The 12,823-nt window shown below is 35.2% G+C and overlaps 1 protein-coding gene across 6 annotated transcripts in view; it reads left to right on the top strand.

The window, feature by feature from the left end:
* The window catches only part of CCDC171 (coiled-coil domain containing 171), a 358,505-nt gene that overhangs the window by 89,507 nt on the left and 256,175 nt on the right, over nucleotides 1-12,823 (top strand). For all 6 annotated transcript variants that reach the window (XM_079927995.1, XM_079927997.1, XM_079927993.1 and 3 more), the window contains one exon: nucleotides 638-776. In XM_079927995.1, the coding sequence (XP_079784121.1) occupies nucleotides 638-776 (139 nt within the window). The remainder of the gene's footprint in view (nucleotides 1-637; nucleotides 777-12,823) is intronic.

Below are 12,823 nucleotides of genomic sequence, written 5' to 3'. Positions count from 1 at the left end.
TTTACTCCCGCCCTACTCATTCCTCTTGGGTGGGGCTGTTGGCAGAAGCATAGGAGCCAACTTCTTTGGGTTGTGCATGAGATTACTGACAGCAAGGGCTGTTCACCATTTCACTGGACTCAACTTGGACTTTATTTATAAAACAGCACCAAATACCAGGTGCATTTAATTTTATATTTGCTGATTACTAATTTTTAAATTAAAATTTGATTTTAATAAAGTTAGCACTTGTACATAATCTAAAAAGTAAAATAGTGCTTTTAAGCTCATGAAAAACCACATTTTGGTACCCCATTGCTTTCTACGACCAGTTTCTTCTCCTTTGAAGCAACCAATTTTAATTCTTATAGCTGTTTCTTCTGATATTTAACTTTGTATTTCTAGATAACATGCATATTATGCCACTTTTTCAACTTCCACCTCTACATGTTATCTATTGGCCTCAACTGTTATTCCTTCAGAGTCTTTCATTTAAGAATGTACAATTCTTTCTATTTGAGAAAATGAGAAGTGACCTTTAAAACCTCTGGGCATGAAACCATGATATATAATACATCTGCGACTTGTGTTAAAGTTGTATAATAGGACCTGATAAAAGCATATTTGAAAAACCTGCTCTGACACTTTAACTTTTCAGATTAGAGAGAGAGTATTTCTCCAAAAACAAGAAACTAAATGAAGAAATCGAGGAACAGAAGAAAGTAATTATAGACCTTTCAAAGAGACTCCAGTATAATGAAAACAGTTGCAGTGAATTACAGGAAGAACTTGTAATGGTAAGGATAAAAAAGAAAACCCTATGGCAGTTACTTTATTGGGTCAAATTGGATGTTTAACAGGTTTTTTTTCTTACTACATGCCATGAGATAATTGTATGAAAGTAATTTTGGTGGCATTGATATAAAATTTCAAAACTGGAGACACTGTTTACAACAAAGCTATACATAATAAAACCTCTGTTCTTTGGAATAATTGGGAAAACTAAATGAATTAGTGGAAAGTCTGAATTACAGTGTTTTCAAACTGATTCAGGTGTTTTTCTTTTTTTTTAAGTGCATAAAACAATGTTACCTAGATGGAGGTGGGGTTAGGGTTTATAATCGATAGATCTAATGATTTCAAAGACTCCTCCCGCTTTTTTAAAAAATAAATTTATTTTATTTTTGGCTGCGTTGGGTCTTCATTGCTGTGCGTGGGCTTTTCTTTGGTTGCGGCGAGCCGGGGCTACTCTTCGTTGTGGTGTGCGGGCTTCTCACTGCGGTGGCTTCTCTTGTTGGGGAACACAGGCTCTGGGCGTGCAGGCTTAAGTCGTTGTGATACGCGGGCTCAGCAGTTGTGGCTCATGGGCTTAGTTGCTCTGTGGCACGTGGGATCTTCCTGGACCAGGGCTCGAACCCGTGTCCCCTGCATTGGCAGGTGGATTCTTAACTGCTGCGTCACCGGGGAAGCCCTATTTTTATTTTTTAAATTTATTTTTGACTGTGTTGGGTCTTTGTTGCTGCGCACAGGCTTTCTCTAGTTGTGGCGAGTGGGGACTACTCTTCATTGCGGTGTGCTACCAAGGAAGCCCCAAAGACTCCCTTTTATAATCATTTTGAACCTGATCACTCTGTCTCCATTCCCCAATAATCGAGCCTTCACACCATCACCAAATTTATCTTTCTAAAGTATTGATCTGTTCTTGTCTCCCTCCATTTATTAAAAAACAATCAATGTCTCCCTGTGGCTTTCAGAATAAAGTCCAACTTCATGTCACGTAATCTAAGGCCCTTTTCTTTGTGGCTCTATGTTAATTTTTCCAGCTTCTTCTATTGCCGTTGCCCTCTCTTTGTCTTGCTTCAGCCACAGTAAAGTACTCTCAGCTTCGTAAACACATATGTCTTCACAGTGTCTTACGTTTGTTCAGACTGTTTATTTTTTGACCCACGTTGACTGAAATGCTCATTCTCTTAACAAATTCCTATATTATCCTGTGATGGTCAGCTCTGAAATTTTGCAGTCTGTGACGCTTTCTATTCTATGGTTCCGTCTTTTCCTACTTTTTCATCCATCTAAATTCAGAATTCTGCCCCCTCCCAACTTTGTGTTTCCTTAGTTCTTAGTTTAGCATCTGTATCATAACACCAAAATCTGATGTGTATTATCTCTGCCAAGAGATTGAGAGTGCATTGAGGCTAACTTCATTTTACATGCCAAGATTCCACAGTAGTACTTGCCTCAGTAGACATTTGTTGGATGGATTTATTTGGTTGATGCACATACTCCTACTCTGCAGTTTGCTCAGAACCCCAAGAGGGAGGGCATAAAGTTTATAGTAATACCCTATTTCCTCTTTGTCTTGTTCTCCACGTACATACCTTCCCCAGAGACTTGGCTACTTCACTTTCAATTATATTCCACAACTCTTAGCGATGTTAGTTACTGAGGAAAATGAATATTTTTTTCCTTGTCCAAAAAGATGGAAACTCAGGGTTATACTAAGAAGTGGTAGCCAAATCAATGCTGCCGAGTTAGAAAGGTAACAATGACAAAGAAAGTAATGACGGGATAACATTTAAACTCTTCATCATTTTCAAATGACCCAGTATTATATACAGACAGGTGGCTCTCTATCTGTCTTGCTTCAGCCACATTAGAGTACTCTTGGCTTCCTAAACAAATTATATATTTTCATAACTTTCTTGCTTCTGTTTTGGTTGTTCATATTTTTGACCACATTGGCTGAAATGCTCCTTCTTTTCCCATAACAAATGTCTGTATATCCTCTAATGTTCAACTCTGTCTCCATTTAACTCAGGATATCTAGTTTGTTCTGATAAAGGGATTGATATTATTGCTTACACTGTGGTTGAATTTGTAGTTTGAGTTCTTTGGATGTGGGATTTTAGAAAGCTTAGAGCTCTCTGTGTGGCATGCTGTAGTGCCTATTCACTGTTATGTGCTACCCTAAATTTCATAGGCTATCCCACTTCTCACTTCTGGTTCAGGAGGGTGAATCATGGTGGAGAAAAACATGTCAGAGTCATTGAGCTGAGTATTGGTCTTGCTGTAATCAAACAGTTTGGAAAGTGAGTTATAACTGAGAATGCAATGGTGAAGACATTGTCACCAATATAAGTTGCGTGAATCCTCCTGATTCTTGTCTCCTAGCACTCCAATGACTAGATAAAAGAAGACTGGCTGAATTCACCACTGAATTCAGGGTGCTTTGTGATTAAAAATAATTTACTTGGTGCCAATAGGTTTTTACTTTTTAACTTTTACAATTTGGTGGATGGTCTGAAATAGGCAAGTTGTAGCCCACTAGCAACCACCGTTTGCTTGTTTGGACCATTGGCACTCAGCTTATAAAGCACTATTGTTCTGACTGGTGGAAGAGCCATTGTGATGTTCAGAAACGTATTCAGGTTGCAGCCTAAGTGATCTACAGTTCACATGGTTCAGCCTAACTATTTATATGTTCCTCTCTGTTTTTCATCTCTCTTAAAGTCCTAGCTTTATGCCTTATTTTCTTCCATCTTTCTGTTTTCTTGTCCTCTTTTTATCCTTCCTTATTATTAGCTTTCTCCTTTAACTTGTTCTGTTTTATTCTTTTTAGAACAGTTGCTTTCTATCTCTTTACCCAACCATAATATGAAATTTTAAAAATATTTAATGAAAATACTATTACTTTAAATAGTAAGTACAGTGTTTTATTTTTTATTAAAAAACATCTGTAGGGCTTCCCTGGTGGCGCGGTGGTTGGGAGTCCGCCTGCCGATGCGGGGGACGTGGGTTCGTGCCCCGGTCTGGGAGGATCCCGCATGCCGCGGAATGGCTGGGCCCGTGAGCCATGGCCGCTGAGCCTGCACGTCTGGAGCCTGTGCTCCACAACGGGAGAGGTCACAGCAGTGAGAGGCCCGTGTAACGCAAAAAAAAAACAAAACAAAAAAACAAACAAACATCTGTAGCTTTCTTAAATCATTTTTTGGGTACATAGTCCTTTATTTTCTTTTATTTTTTCTGTAGGTTAGTAGCCTTTGAGTTGGGAGGGGAATCTTATAAATTTCTCTCTAAAGAGATATCTGTCAAATTAAGAATTTTAAACCATAAAAAATGGAGTTTTTTTTAGTTCTGCATCCTTACAGTCTGTTATTTTTGCTTTGAATTCATAATCGTTTTTGACTGAAGAGAAAATACCTTAAGAAGAGGCTTTTACCTTTTGTTTTTGGAAATAAAACTTTGTTTTAATGACATCCTATGATCCTATGTAATCTAGTGTGTCTTTCCCACAGTTATGTTTCTATTGAACATAATAGTGTCAGCTTTTATAGAATATAGATGGGAAGCATAAGTTAGCTACAGGTAATTTTCCTCTCCCTTTGAGGTAACCACTTGTTTTCTAGTTTAGGTCACATTCATGACCATTATTCAAGTCTTGGTCTTTATTTTCTATGTTGCATTGTAAGAGAAAATTAAGGCCACTTTCCTCTATAGGTTTACTAGTGAGATCAAGGTATTATTAATATATGCAAAGGCTTCAGGAAGTTTTGAGACTTAAAAAAAGCAATTGTGTAACCTAAGGTCACATAGTCTCTCAGAATTGGAAGAAACCATAGAGATCATCGAGGTCAGGATATACACAGTGTCAATAAGCCAGTTGCAAAGTGATAGCTTCCCTGTTTCAAGAGAGAGAATAAAAATATAGAGCATAATTTTGGAAAAGTTCAAACTGGTTATGTTGAGTCTTTTGTTGATATTTAAGGAATATAAACCCAGCCAACATTAATTGTACTTCTATATTCGTGAAATTACTCCTATTCAAAGTGTGGATTTAGAAGATATGATTAGCAAATGAGTAGTATATTATTATTTTTAATGTCATAGAATTAATAGAATTTCAACATAGGACATCTAAGGATTTAACAAAATTAGTTTCATGTTCCATGTTATACACTATTGAATTTGACTTTAAAAAGTTTTGATTAAAGTTGAACTATTAATTTTAAATTCTATGAATTTAATAATGATTTAATCAACTACTAATTAAAACCGAATTTCAAGTTTAAGCTGCTTAGTGATCATGCTTATTAAAGCCCTTCAGAGGTTCAATAGATCCAGTTGGGTCTTTTAGTCATTACTGTGAGGTTTTTTTTTTTTTTTTGTACTGTGAGTTTTTATATCTGCTTCTCTTGAAGCAGGGGAGCTATCATTTTCAAATTGGTATTAGGATTTGCTTTGTGCTTTCCACAATGAAATTTTTTTAAGTCCATCATTTCTTGAGATTTGTTTTTCTGCCACTCAGTAATATTTAGTTACAGCTCTAGGAGAGACCACATATTGAAAAGGGAATTCTAGTTCTCATGAGGTTTTGCTCAAAGAATATTTTATTCTCTAAAGAACTTGTGATTGAAAATGGTCAAGTGTATATTTTTTCCCTGTACTTTGGGGGCTTGACTGATTATATAATAATAATGATTGCTAGCATTAGATAGGATTTGGGCAAGTGCTTTGATTGCTGTGCTTTGTGGTAAAGTAAAAGTTTCTTGATAATATTTTTGCATCAAATGATCAGTTAGGTTTGTTTTAGAAGGACATGTTTCTGATTTTGCAGGAGGCATTCAAAACTAATGGGCTAATAAGAATTCTATTCTGAATTTTTACTAAAAATTTGTTGATTCCTGCTTCTTACCAATAATAGGAGTAGTATTTATATATGAGCATTGTTTTTGCTAATATAAACATCACTTTCTGTCTCTCTTAGTGGTCCTTAAAAATTTAATACTATTAAATAGTATTTCTCAAATGTGTGTATGTTTGTATTTGTGTATTTAAATGTGCATTATATGACTGGCTTCCTAAATTTATAATGTGGGCATAAAGCTTTTTTATTAAGCTTTTTGAAATTTATTAATATGTATATTCTTAAGTTTTGAAAATTTAAATCTCATTTTTGACCTGGGAAAAAATAAAATAGTATTGTGTTTGTGTGCGTGTGTGCACATGTGAGTGTGCATGTGTGTGTGCGTGTGCGTGTGTGTGTGTGTGTGCGTGTGTGTGTGTGTGTGTGTGTGTGAGAGAGAGAGAGAGAGAGAAGGAGAGAGAGAGAGAAAGATAGAGATAGAGGGAGATATTTATATGTCAGGGCCTAAATTGAGATTGGACAGTAGCATTTTCTGAAAAATAAACTAAGTGTAAAGCTGTGTAAGGGAAGATGACAGTTCATCATATGCCATAAGCAATTGGGATCATAGAATGCTCACATCCGTGGAAGCAGCATAGGTGAGCAAGGAGGGAAAAAAATAGTAAACTGTTTTATGAAGAAGTAAGAGAGATTAGTTATCTTCAATATGATCAAAGGAAAAGCTGCAGATGGTGATGATTATGAAAGCTAACCAGATCAAATTCAGTTTAGCTGAGCAAGCTCTCCTGGAGTCCTTACAAATGGGCTGCCTATGTGGTAACTGGGTGGAAGATAAGATAAAAAGGTGAGATGTGGAGCATAAGTATATGATGTCGGTTGCAGGTTCTGATGCTCCTCTGTTCTTTTCAGAATTCTTTTGTAATGGCTTAAATATATTTAAACTAATTTAAAAGCTTATGTGAGTTCAAAACTGTTCAGAAATTATAGGTGTTACGTATCACTGCTACAAAAGTTCAACCTACCTTTAAAATGCTAATTTCATTAAACAAATCTAGTGACTAAGTAAAGGTATTTATTTTTTACCTGTTTGTTTTTTCTATAATTTTTAACCTTATTAAAAGTTCCCCTTAATTGCTTTTATTCTTATTTATGGTTTGAGTCAACTTTTCCATTGCAGATCAGCAGGGCTCATTTCGCTAATTTCTAGATATAAATGTTTGCATATGCTTTTTTATGTTTTTTTCACGAGTTTGTATTAGAAATTTTTATTTACATGCATATCCATTTATGATATTCATACATGATTAGCAAAAGTGAGGGATGAGTTTTTATAGGCTCAAAGAAAGATAAGATGATAGAATGACATGTTAGATTAAGCCAGAAATTCATTTACTTTAGCAGTGTGTATAGTATACCAAGGTGGAAATACTACATAGTTCTTTGTCATCTCATTATCTTTCTGGTTAAAGATATTCTATAACCAACCTTGACTCCTCTTTAATAATACATTAAGGTCTGTCAGTCACAAATGTTTCTGAACTTTCTTTGAATATTTTGATATTTTTAGTCCCCTTTCTACACTGGTTGTAGATTCATCATGACATCTATAAAGTAGTTCTTGGTTCATGGTGAGTGATCAGTAAATGTTCATCCGAACATCATCTGGTTAGCCAACATAGCAGTAAGGAACTTTTATTCCTAGGGTAATAAACTCTTTATGTGAATTATGTCTAAGGCAAAAAGAAGTGAGTTCTTTTATCCTACCATTTTGTCTTTTAAACTTCTGTGCATGTTTAGAATTACAGAATTTGTTGAATCAGCATTTTAACATTTAACCTAAACTTACTCTTTATGTCACACAATAAAGCATGTTAATCAAAAATTAGAAACTTAGTATTCTATCTTGCTTTGCACTTTGTTTTTGACCCAGCAGTTTTGTTTATTTAGTTGGTAGGTTCTGTAGAATTTCTTGCATATCAAAAGGCTACTAAGAGAACTAACAGCTTTGAGAACAAAATTTAAATATAAGTGCAATCCACACTTAAAAAAAGTCCCAGATGTTTTCTCTATATGAATGAAGAATGGAAGCTTCGTTTATAAAACAAAAACAATTTATTAGGAAAAAAATTGTCAACTGTAAAAAGAAAAGGACACTTTGCTGTACACTTGAAACTAACACAATTTTGCAAATCAACTCTACTTCAGTAAAAAACAATGAAAAGGACAGTTTTTCCGGTCATAACCTGGTTCATAAACCTATTAGATGTAAGTAAAGTTTGTATTGGCTGTATTATGAGACTATGACCCAAATATCACTGTAGAAAATTATCATACTACTAATTATAAACAGAATAGCAACTTGAAGGCATAGTTAATTAATTCTTTTTAAGCCTTTCATTCATCAAATCTTTATTGTTTGAAAAATTTTACACTAATCAGTGTTTCCTGGCTAATTTGACATTAAATTTGGTTTTAAACTGTAATGGTATTGAAATTTTAGTTCATCTTTTTAAAATTGAAATATAGCTGATGTACAATATTACGTTAGGTTATACAACATAGTGATTCAACATTTAAATACATTATGAAGTGATCACCATGGTAAGTCATCTAGTAACCATCTGTCCCCATACAAAGTTATTATGGTATAATTGATGATATGCCTTATGGTGTATAATACATCCCTGTGACTTATTTATTCTATAACTGGAGGTTTGTACCTCTTGATTCCCTTCACCTACTTCACCCATTCCCCCATCTCCCCTCTGGCAACCACCATTTGTTCTCTGTATCTATGAGTCTGTTTGCATTTTGTTTTGTTTATTTGTTTTGTTTTTTAGATTCCACATGTGAGATTATATGTTATTTGTCTTTTTCTGTCTGACTTATTTCACATATTTAGCTCATTGTTTAGTCAGTATTGAACCCTACACTTGAAAGAGAAGAATTATTGTTGAACTAGGAATTTAATTGAACCTTTATATTAAGCTGACTCCAAGTATGCAATTTTTCTGGAATTCTACATTTTTACTTATGTAAATTTCTATTCCTTGAGATTGATGGGGACTTAGCCTCAGTTGGCATTTCATAATAGAAAAACATATATTTTGGTGACAGATTGATCTGGGTTTTAATCACAACTCCATCTCATAATAGTTGTGTGACCTTTAGTGATATTATCCCTCTGAATCTGTTTGCTCATTGTAAAATGGTGCTAATAATATCTACTGTGCAGGATTTTCAGTGAGCATTAAAGATAATATATGTATTGAAATAATAGAGTGTGTGTATATGCATGTAATTTGTGAATATGATGCTGGATTTCCTCTGGAAATATACTTCTATGACAATATTAGGAAAATGCTGAATAAGAAGTCCTAGGATACTAAACCTTTAGGACATTAAAATATATTGTAGGGAAGAACTTCTGAAATGATGGAGTAAGGAGCTTGGTGAACCTAACAAAAAAAAATTTAATTGGTGAAAAATTAAAAAAACAACCACAAAAAACCAACCATATAAAGCTCTGAAAATTGTCCTAAGGGCAAAGGAGAAACTTTCATTCAAGAAAATCTACTAATCATCAAAATTAAAAACCTTAGTTCTTCAAAGAACACCATCAGAAAAGTAAAAAGACAACTTATAGAACGGGAGAAAATATTTGCAGCTCATATATCTGATAAAGGAGTTTTAACTGAAAGAACTCTTATAACCCAACAATAGAAAGACAACCTAATTGAAAACTGGACAAAAGATCTGAAAAGAGACTTCTCCATAGAAAATACATAAATGGCCAGTAAACACATAAAAAGCTGCTCAGTATCCCTAGTCATCAGGAAAATGCAAATCAAAACCATAATGACATATTGTATCACATACACTAAGATGACTGTAATAAAAAGGACATGTAATAGCAATTATTGGCAAGGATGTGAAAGAATTGGAATCCTCAGGGCTTCCCTGGTGGCGCAGTGGTTGAGAGTCCGCCTGCCGATGCAGGGGACACGGGTTCGTGCCCCGGTCCGGGAAGATCTCACATGCCGCGGAGCGGCTGGGCCCGTGAGCCATGGCCGCTGAGCCTGCGCGTCCGGAGCCTGTCCTCTGCAATGGGAGAGGCCACAACAGTGAGAGGCCCGCGTACTGCAAAAAAAAAAAAAATAGAATTGGAATCCTCATACACTTATGCTGGGAATGTAAAATGATGCCTCCACTTTGGAAAATAGTTTGGAAGTTCCTCAAAATGTTAAAATTGGAGTTACCATATGACTTAGTAATTGTACTCCTAGGTATATACCCAATAGAAATGAAAATATACATCTATATTCATAGCAGCATTTTTTTTTGTGGTATGCGGGCCTGATAACAGCAAAAAAATTGAAACAGCGCAAATGTCTATCAGCTGATGAATGGATGAACAAAAGTTGATAAAAACATAACATGGAATATTATTCAGGGATAAAAAGAAATAAAGTACTGATCAGTGGTTAAAAATGGATAAACCTTGAAAACATTAAGCTAGGTGAAGGAAACCAGACACAAATGCCAGACATATAATCTATAATTCAATTTATATGAAATATCTAGAGTAGGCTATCTGTAGAGATAGAAAGTAGATTAGGGTTGCCTAGCCTAGGGTTGAAGGGATTGGGAGAAAATGGGGCGTGACTGCTAATGGGAATGAGATCTCTTTTTGGGGTGATGAAATTGTTCTAAAATTGATTGTGGTGATGGTTGAGCAACTCTATGAATGTACTAAAAACCATTGAATTGTGTACTTTAAATGGATGAATTATGTAAATTGTATCTCAAGCTATTGAAAATAAGAAAATCTAGTAAATTTCAGTAAGAACAGCAAGAGTGTGGCATTTGAGTGATGGCTGGTTCCATAACCCCTTTTCTACCCCCTGCTCCTTGTTACAGAACCTCTACCCTGGGCTGTTGCAGCCAAGAGGATGATCCCTTCCTCTCTCTCTAGCTCCAAGGCTGGGGCTATGCGTTCATTGTAGGAGAGGTACACTGCTGGAATTTCTCGTTTCTCAGACCCTTGTGTTGTACCAACTCTATTCCAGGCAAGCGGGGCTGAGAGGACCAGATCTCTCTTCCTCTACCCAGCTTTCACTTGGAATGTAGTAGTTCTACCCCAGGCATGGCAGGCCAAGAATATTGGGCCAACTGCCCTTGCCCCAGAACACCACGGCTTGCACTTAGTCCCTTAGAGAGCAGGATTGTTGTTTTGGAAAAGTGGGTCCTCACTCCCAACTCCAATGCAGTGGCACAGGAGTTCTGCCCAGGGGGATAGGCTGGCTGGCTGTAAGGGGAAAGAGCTCTGCAGCTCTGTTTAAGGGGACTGACCTTATTTGAAATAAGATGAGGGAAAACTGAAACAACATATCATATCTTATAAGGTGCTGCTAACACAGTGCTTAAGAGGAAAATTTATAGCTGGAGTCACTTGTATTAAAAAACATCCTTAAATTAGTAACCTAACGTTTCACCTTAAGAAACTAGAAAAAGAAGAGCAAACTAAACCCAAAACAAGTGGAAGAAAAGAAACAATAAAGATTAAAGCAGAAACAAAAGAAATAATAATATGGAATAATAGAGGAAATCAGTGAAACCAAAAGTTGATTCTTTGGAAAGATAACTAAATTGATTAACATTTAGTTAGACTGATCAAGGGAAAAAGAGAGGAGACTCAAATTATTAAAATCATGAATGAAAGAGGGGACACAACTATTGACTATACAGGAATAAAAGAATTATAAGAGAATACTGTGAACAACTATATGCCAACAAATTAGATAATTTAGATGAAGTGGACAGATTTCTAGAAAGACACAAACTACCAAAACTGGTAAAGAAGAAATAGAAAATCTGGATAGACCTATAACAAATAAAGAGATTGACTTAGTAATCAAGAAACTTTTCTTAAAGGAAAGTCCAGGCCCAGAAGGCTTCACTGGTGAATTCTACTAAATGTTTAAGAAGAATTAACACCAATTCTTCATAGATTCTTTCGAAAAAGAGAGGAGGCAACACTTCCCCTCTCATTATGTGAAGTTAGTTTTATTACCCTGATAACAAACCAAAGACATAGCAAAAAAAGAAAACTCAGACCAGTATCCCTTTTGAGTATAGATGCCAAAATCCTCAACAATGTGCTAGCAAACCAAATCCAGCAATTTATAAAAAAGATTTTACACTGTGATCAAGTGGGATTTGTCCCATAATGTAAGACTGGTGTAACATCTGAAAATCAATTAGTTAATAGACTTTATTAATAGAATGACAAAAACCAAATGATCATCTCAATAAACAGAGAAAAAATTTGATAAAGTTCAACATTTTTCTTGATAAAGATGCTCAACAAACTAGGAGAAGAAAGGTTCTTTCTCAACCTGGTAAAGAGCATCTATGAAACACCTAGAGCCAACATCAAAGTTAATGGTGAAAGACTGCTTTCTTTCCAAGATCAGGAACAAGACAAGGATGTATACTCTACCATGTTTAGTCAACATTGTACTGGTGGTTCCAGCCAGGGCAATAAGGCAAGAAAAAGAAATAAAATGCATTAATTTTGGAAAGGAAGAAGGAAACTATCTATTTGCAGATCATGTAATCTTGTATATTAGAAAATTATAAGGAATTCACACACACAGAACTATTAGAAATAATAAATAAGTTTAGGAGGGTTGCAGGGTACAATGCAAGATCAATACCAAAATCAATTGTATTTCTATACACCAGCAATGAACAATCCAAAGATGAAATAAAGGAAGCAATTTCATTTATGATAGTGTCAAAAGGAATAAAGTACTTAGGAGTAACAACAAAAGAAATACAAGAATTGTATGCTGAAAACTAGAAAGCATCACTTAAAAAAATTAAACAAGATCTAAGTGAATGGAAAGACATTATATGTTCATGGATCATAAGAACTAATATTATTACTTGTTAAGATATTAGTACTCCTCAGACTGATGTATAGATTCAGTGCAATCTCTATCAAAATCCCAGCTGGATTTTTGGAGATACTGACAAGCTGATTGTAAAATTCATATGGAAATGCAGGGGACAGAATAGCTAAAATATCTCGCAAAAGAAGAGTAAAGTTGGAGGAGTAACACTTCCCAATTTTAAAGCTTACTACAGGGCTATAGTAATCAAGACAGTGTGGTATTGGCATAATGTCGGCATATA

The sequence above is a fragment of the Stenella coeruleoalba genome (assembly GCF_951394435.1).
Source record: "Stenella coeruleoalba genome assembly, chromosome: 7".
NCBI lineage: Eukaryota > Metazoa > Chordata > Mammalia > Artiodactyla > Delphinidae > Stenella > Stenella coeruleoalba.
This window is presented reverse-complemented; position numbering and strand designations above follow the sequence as displayed.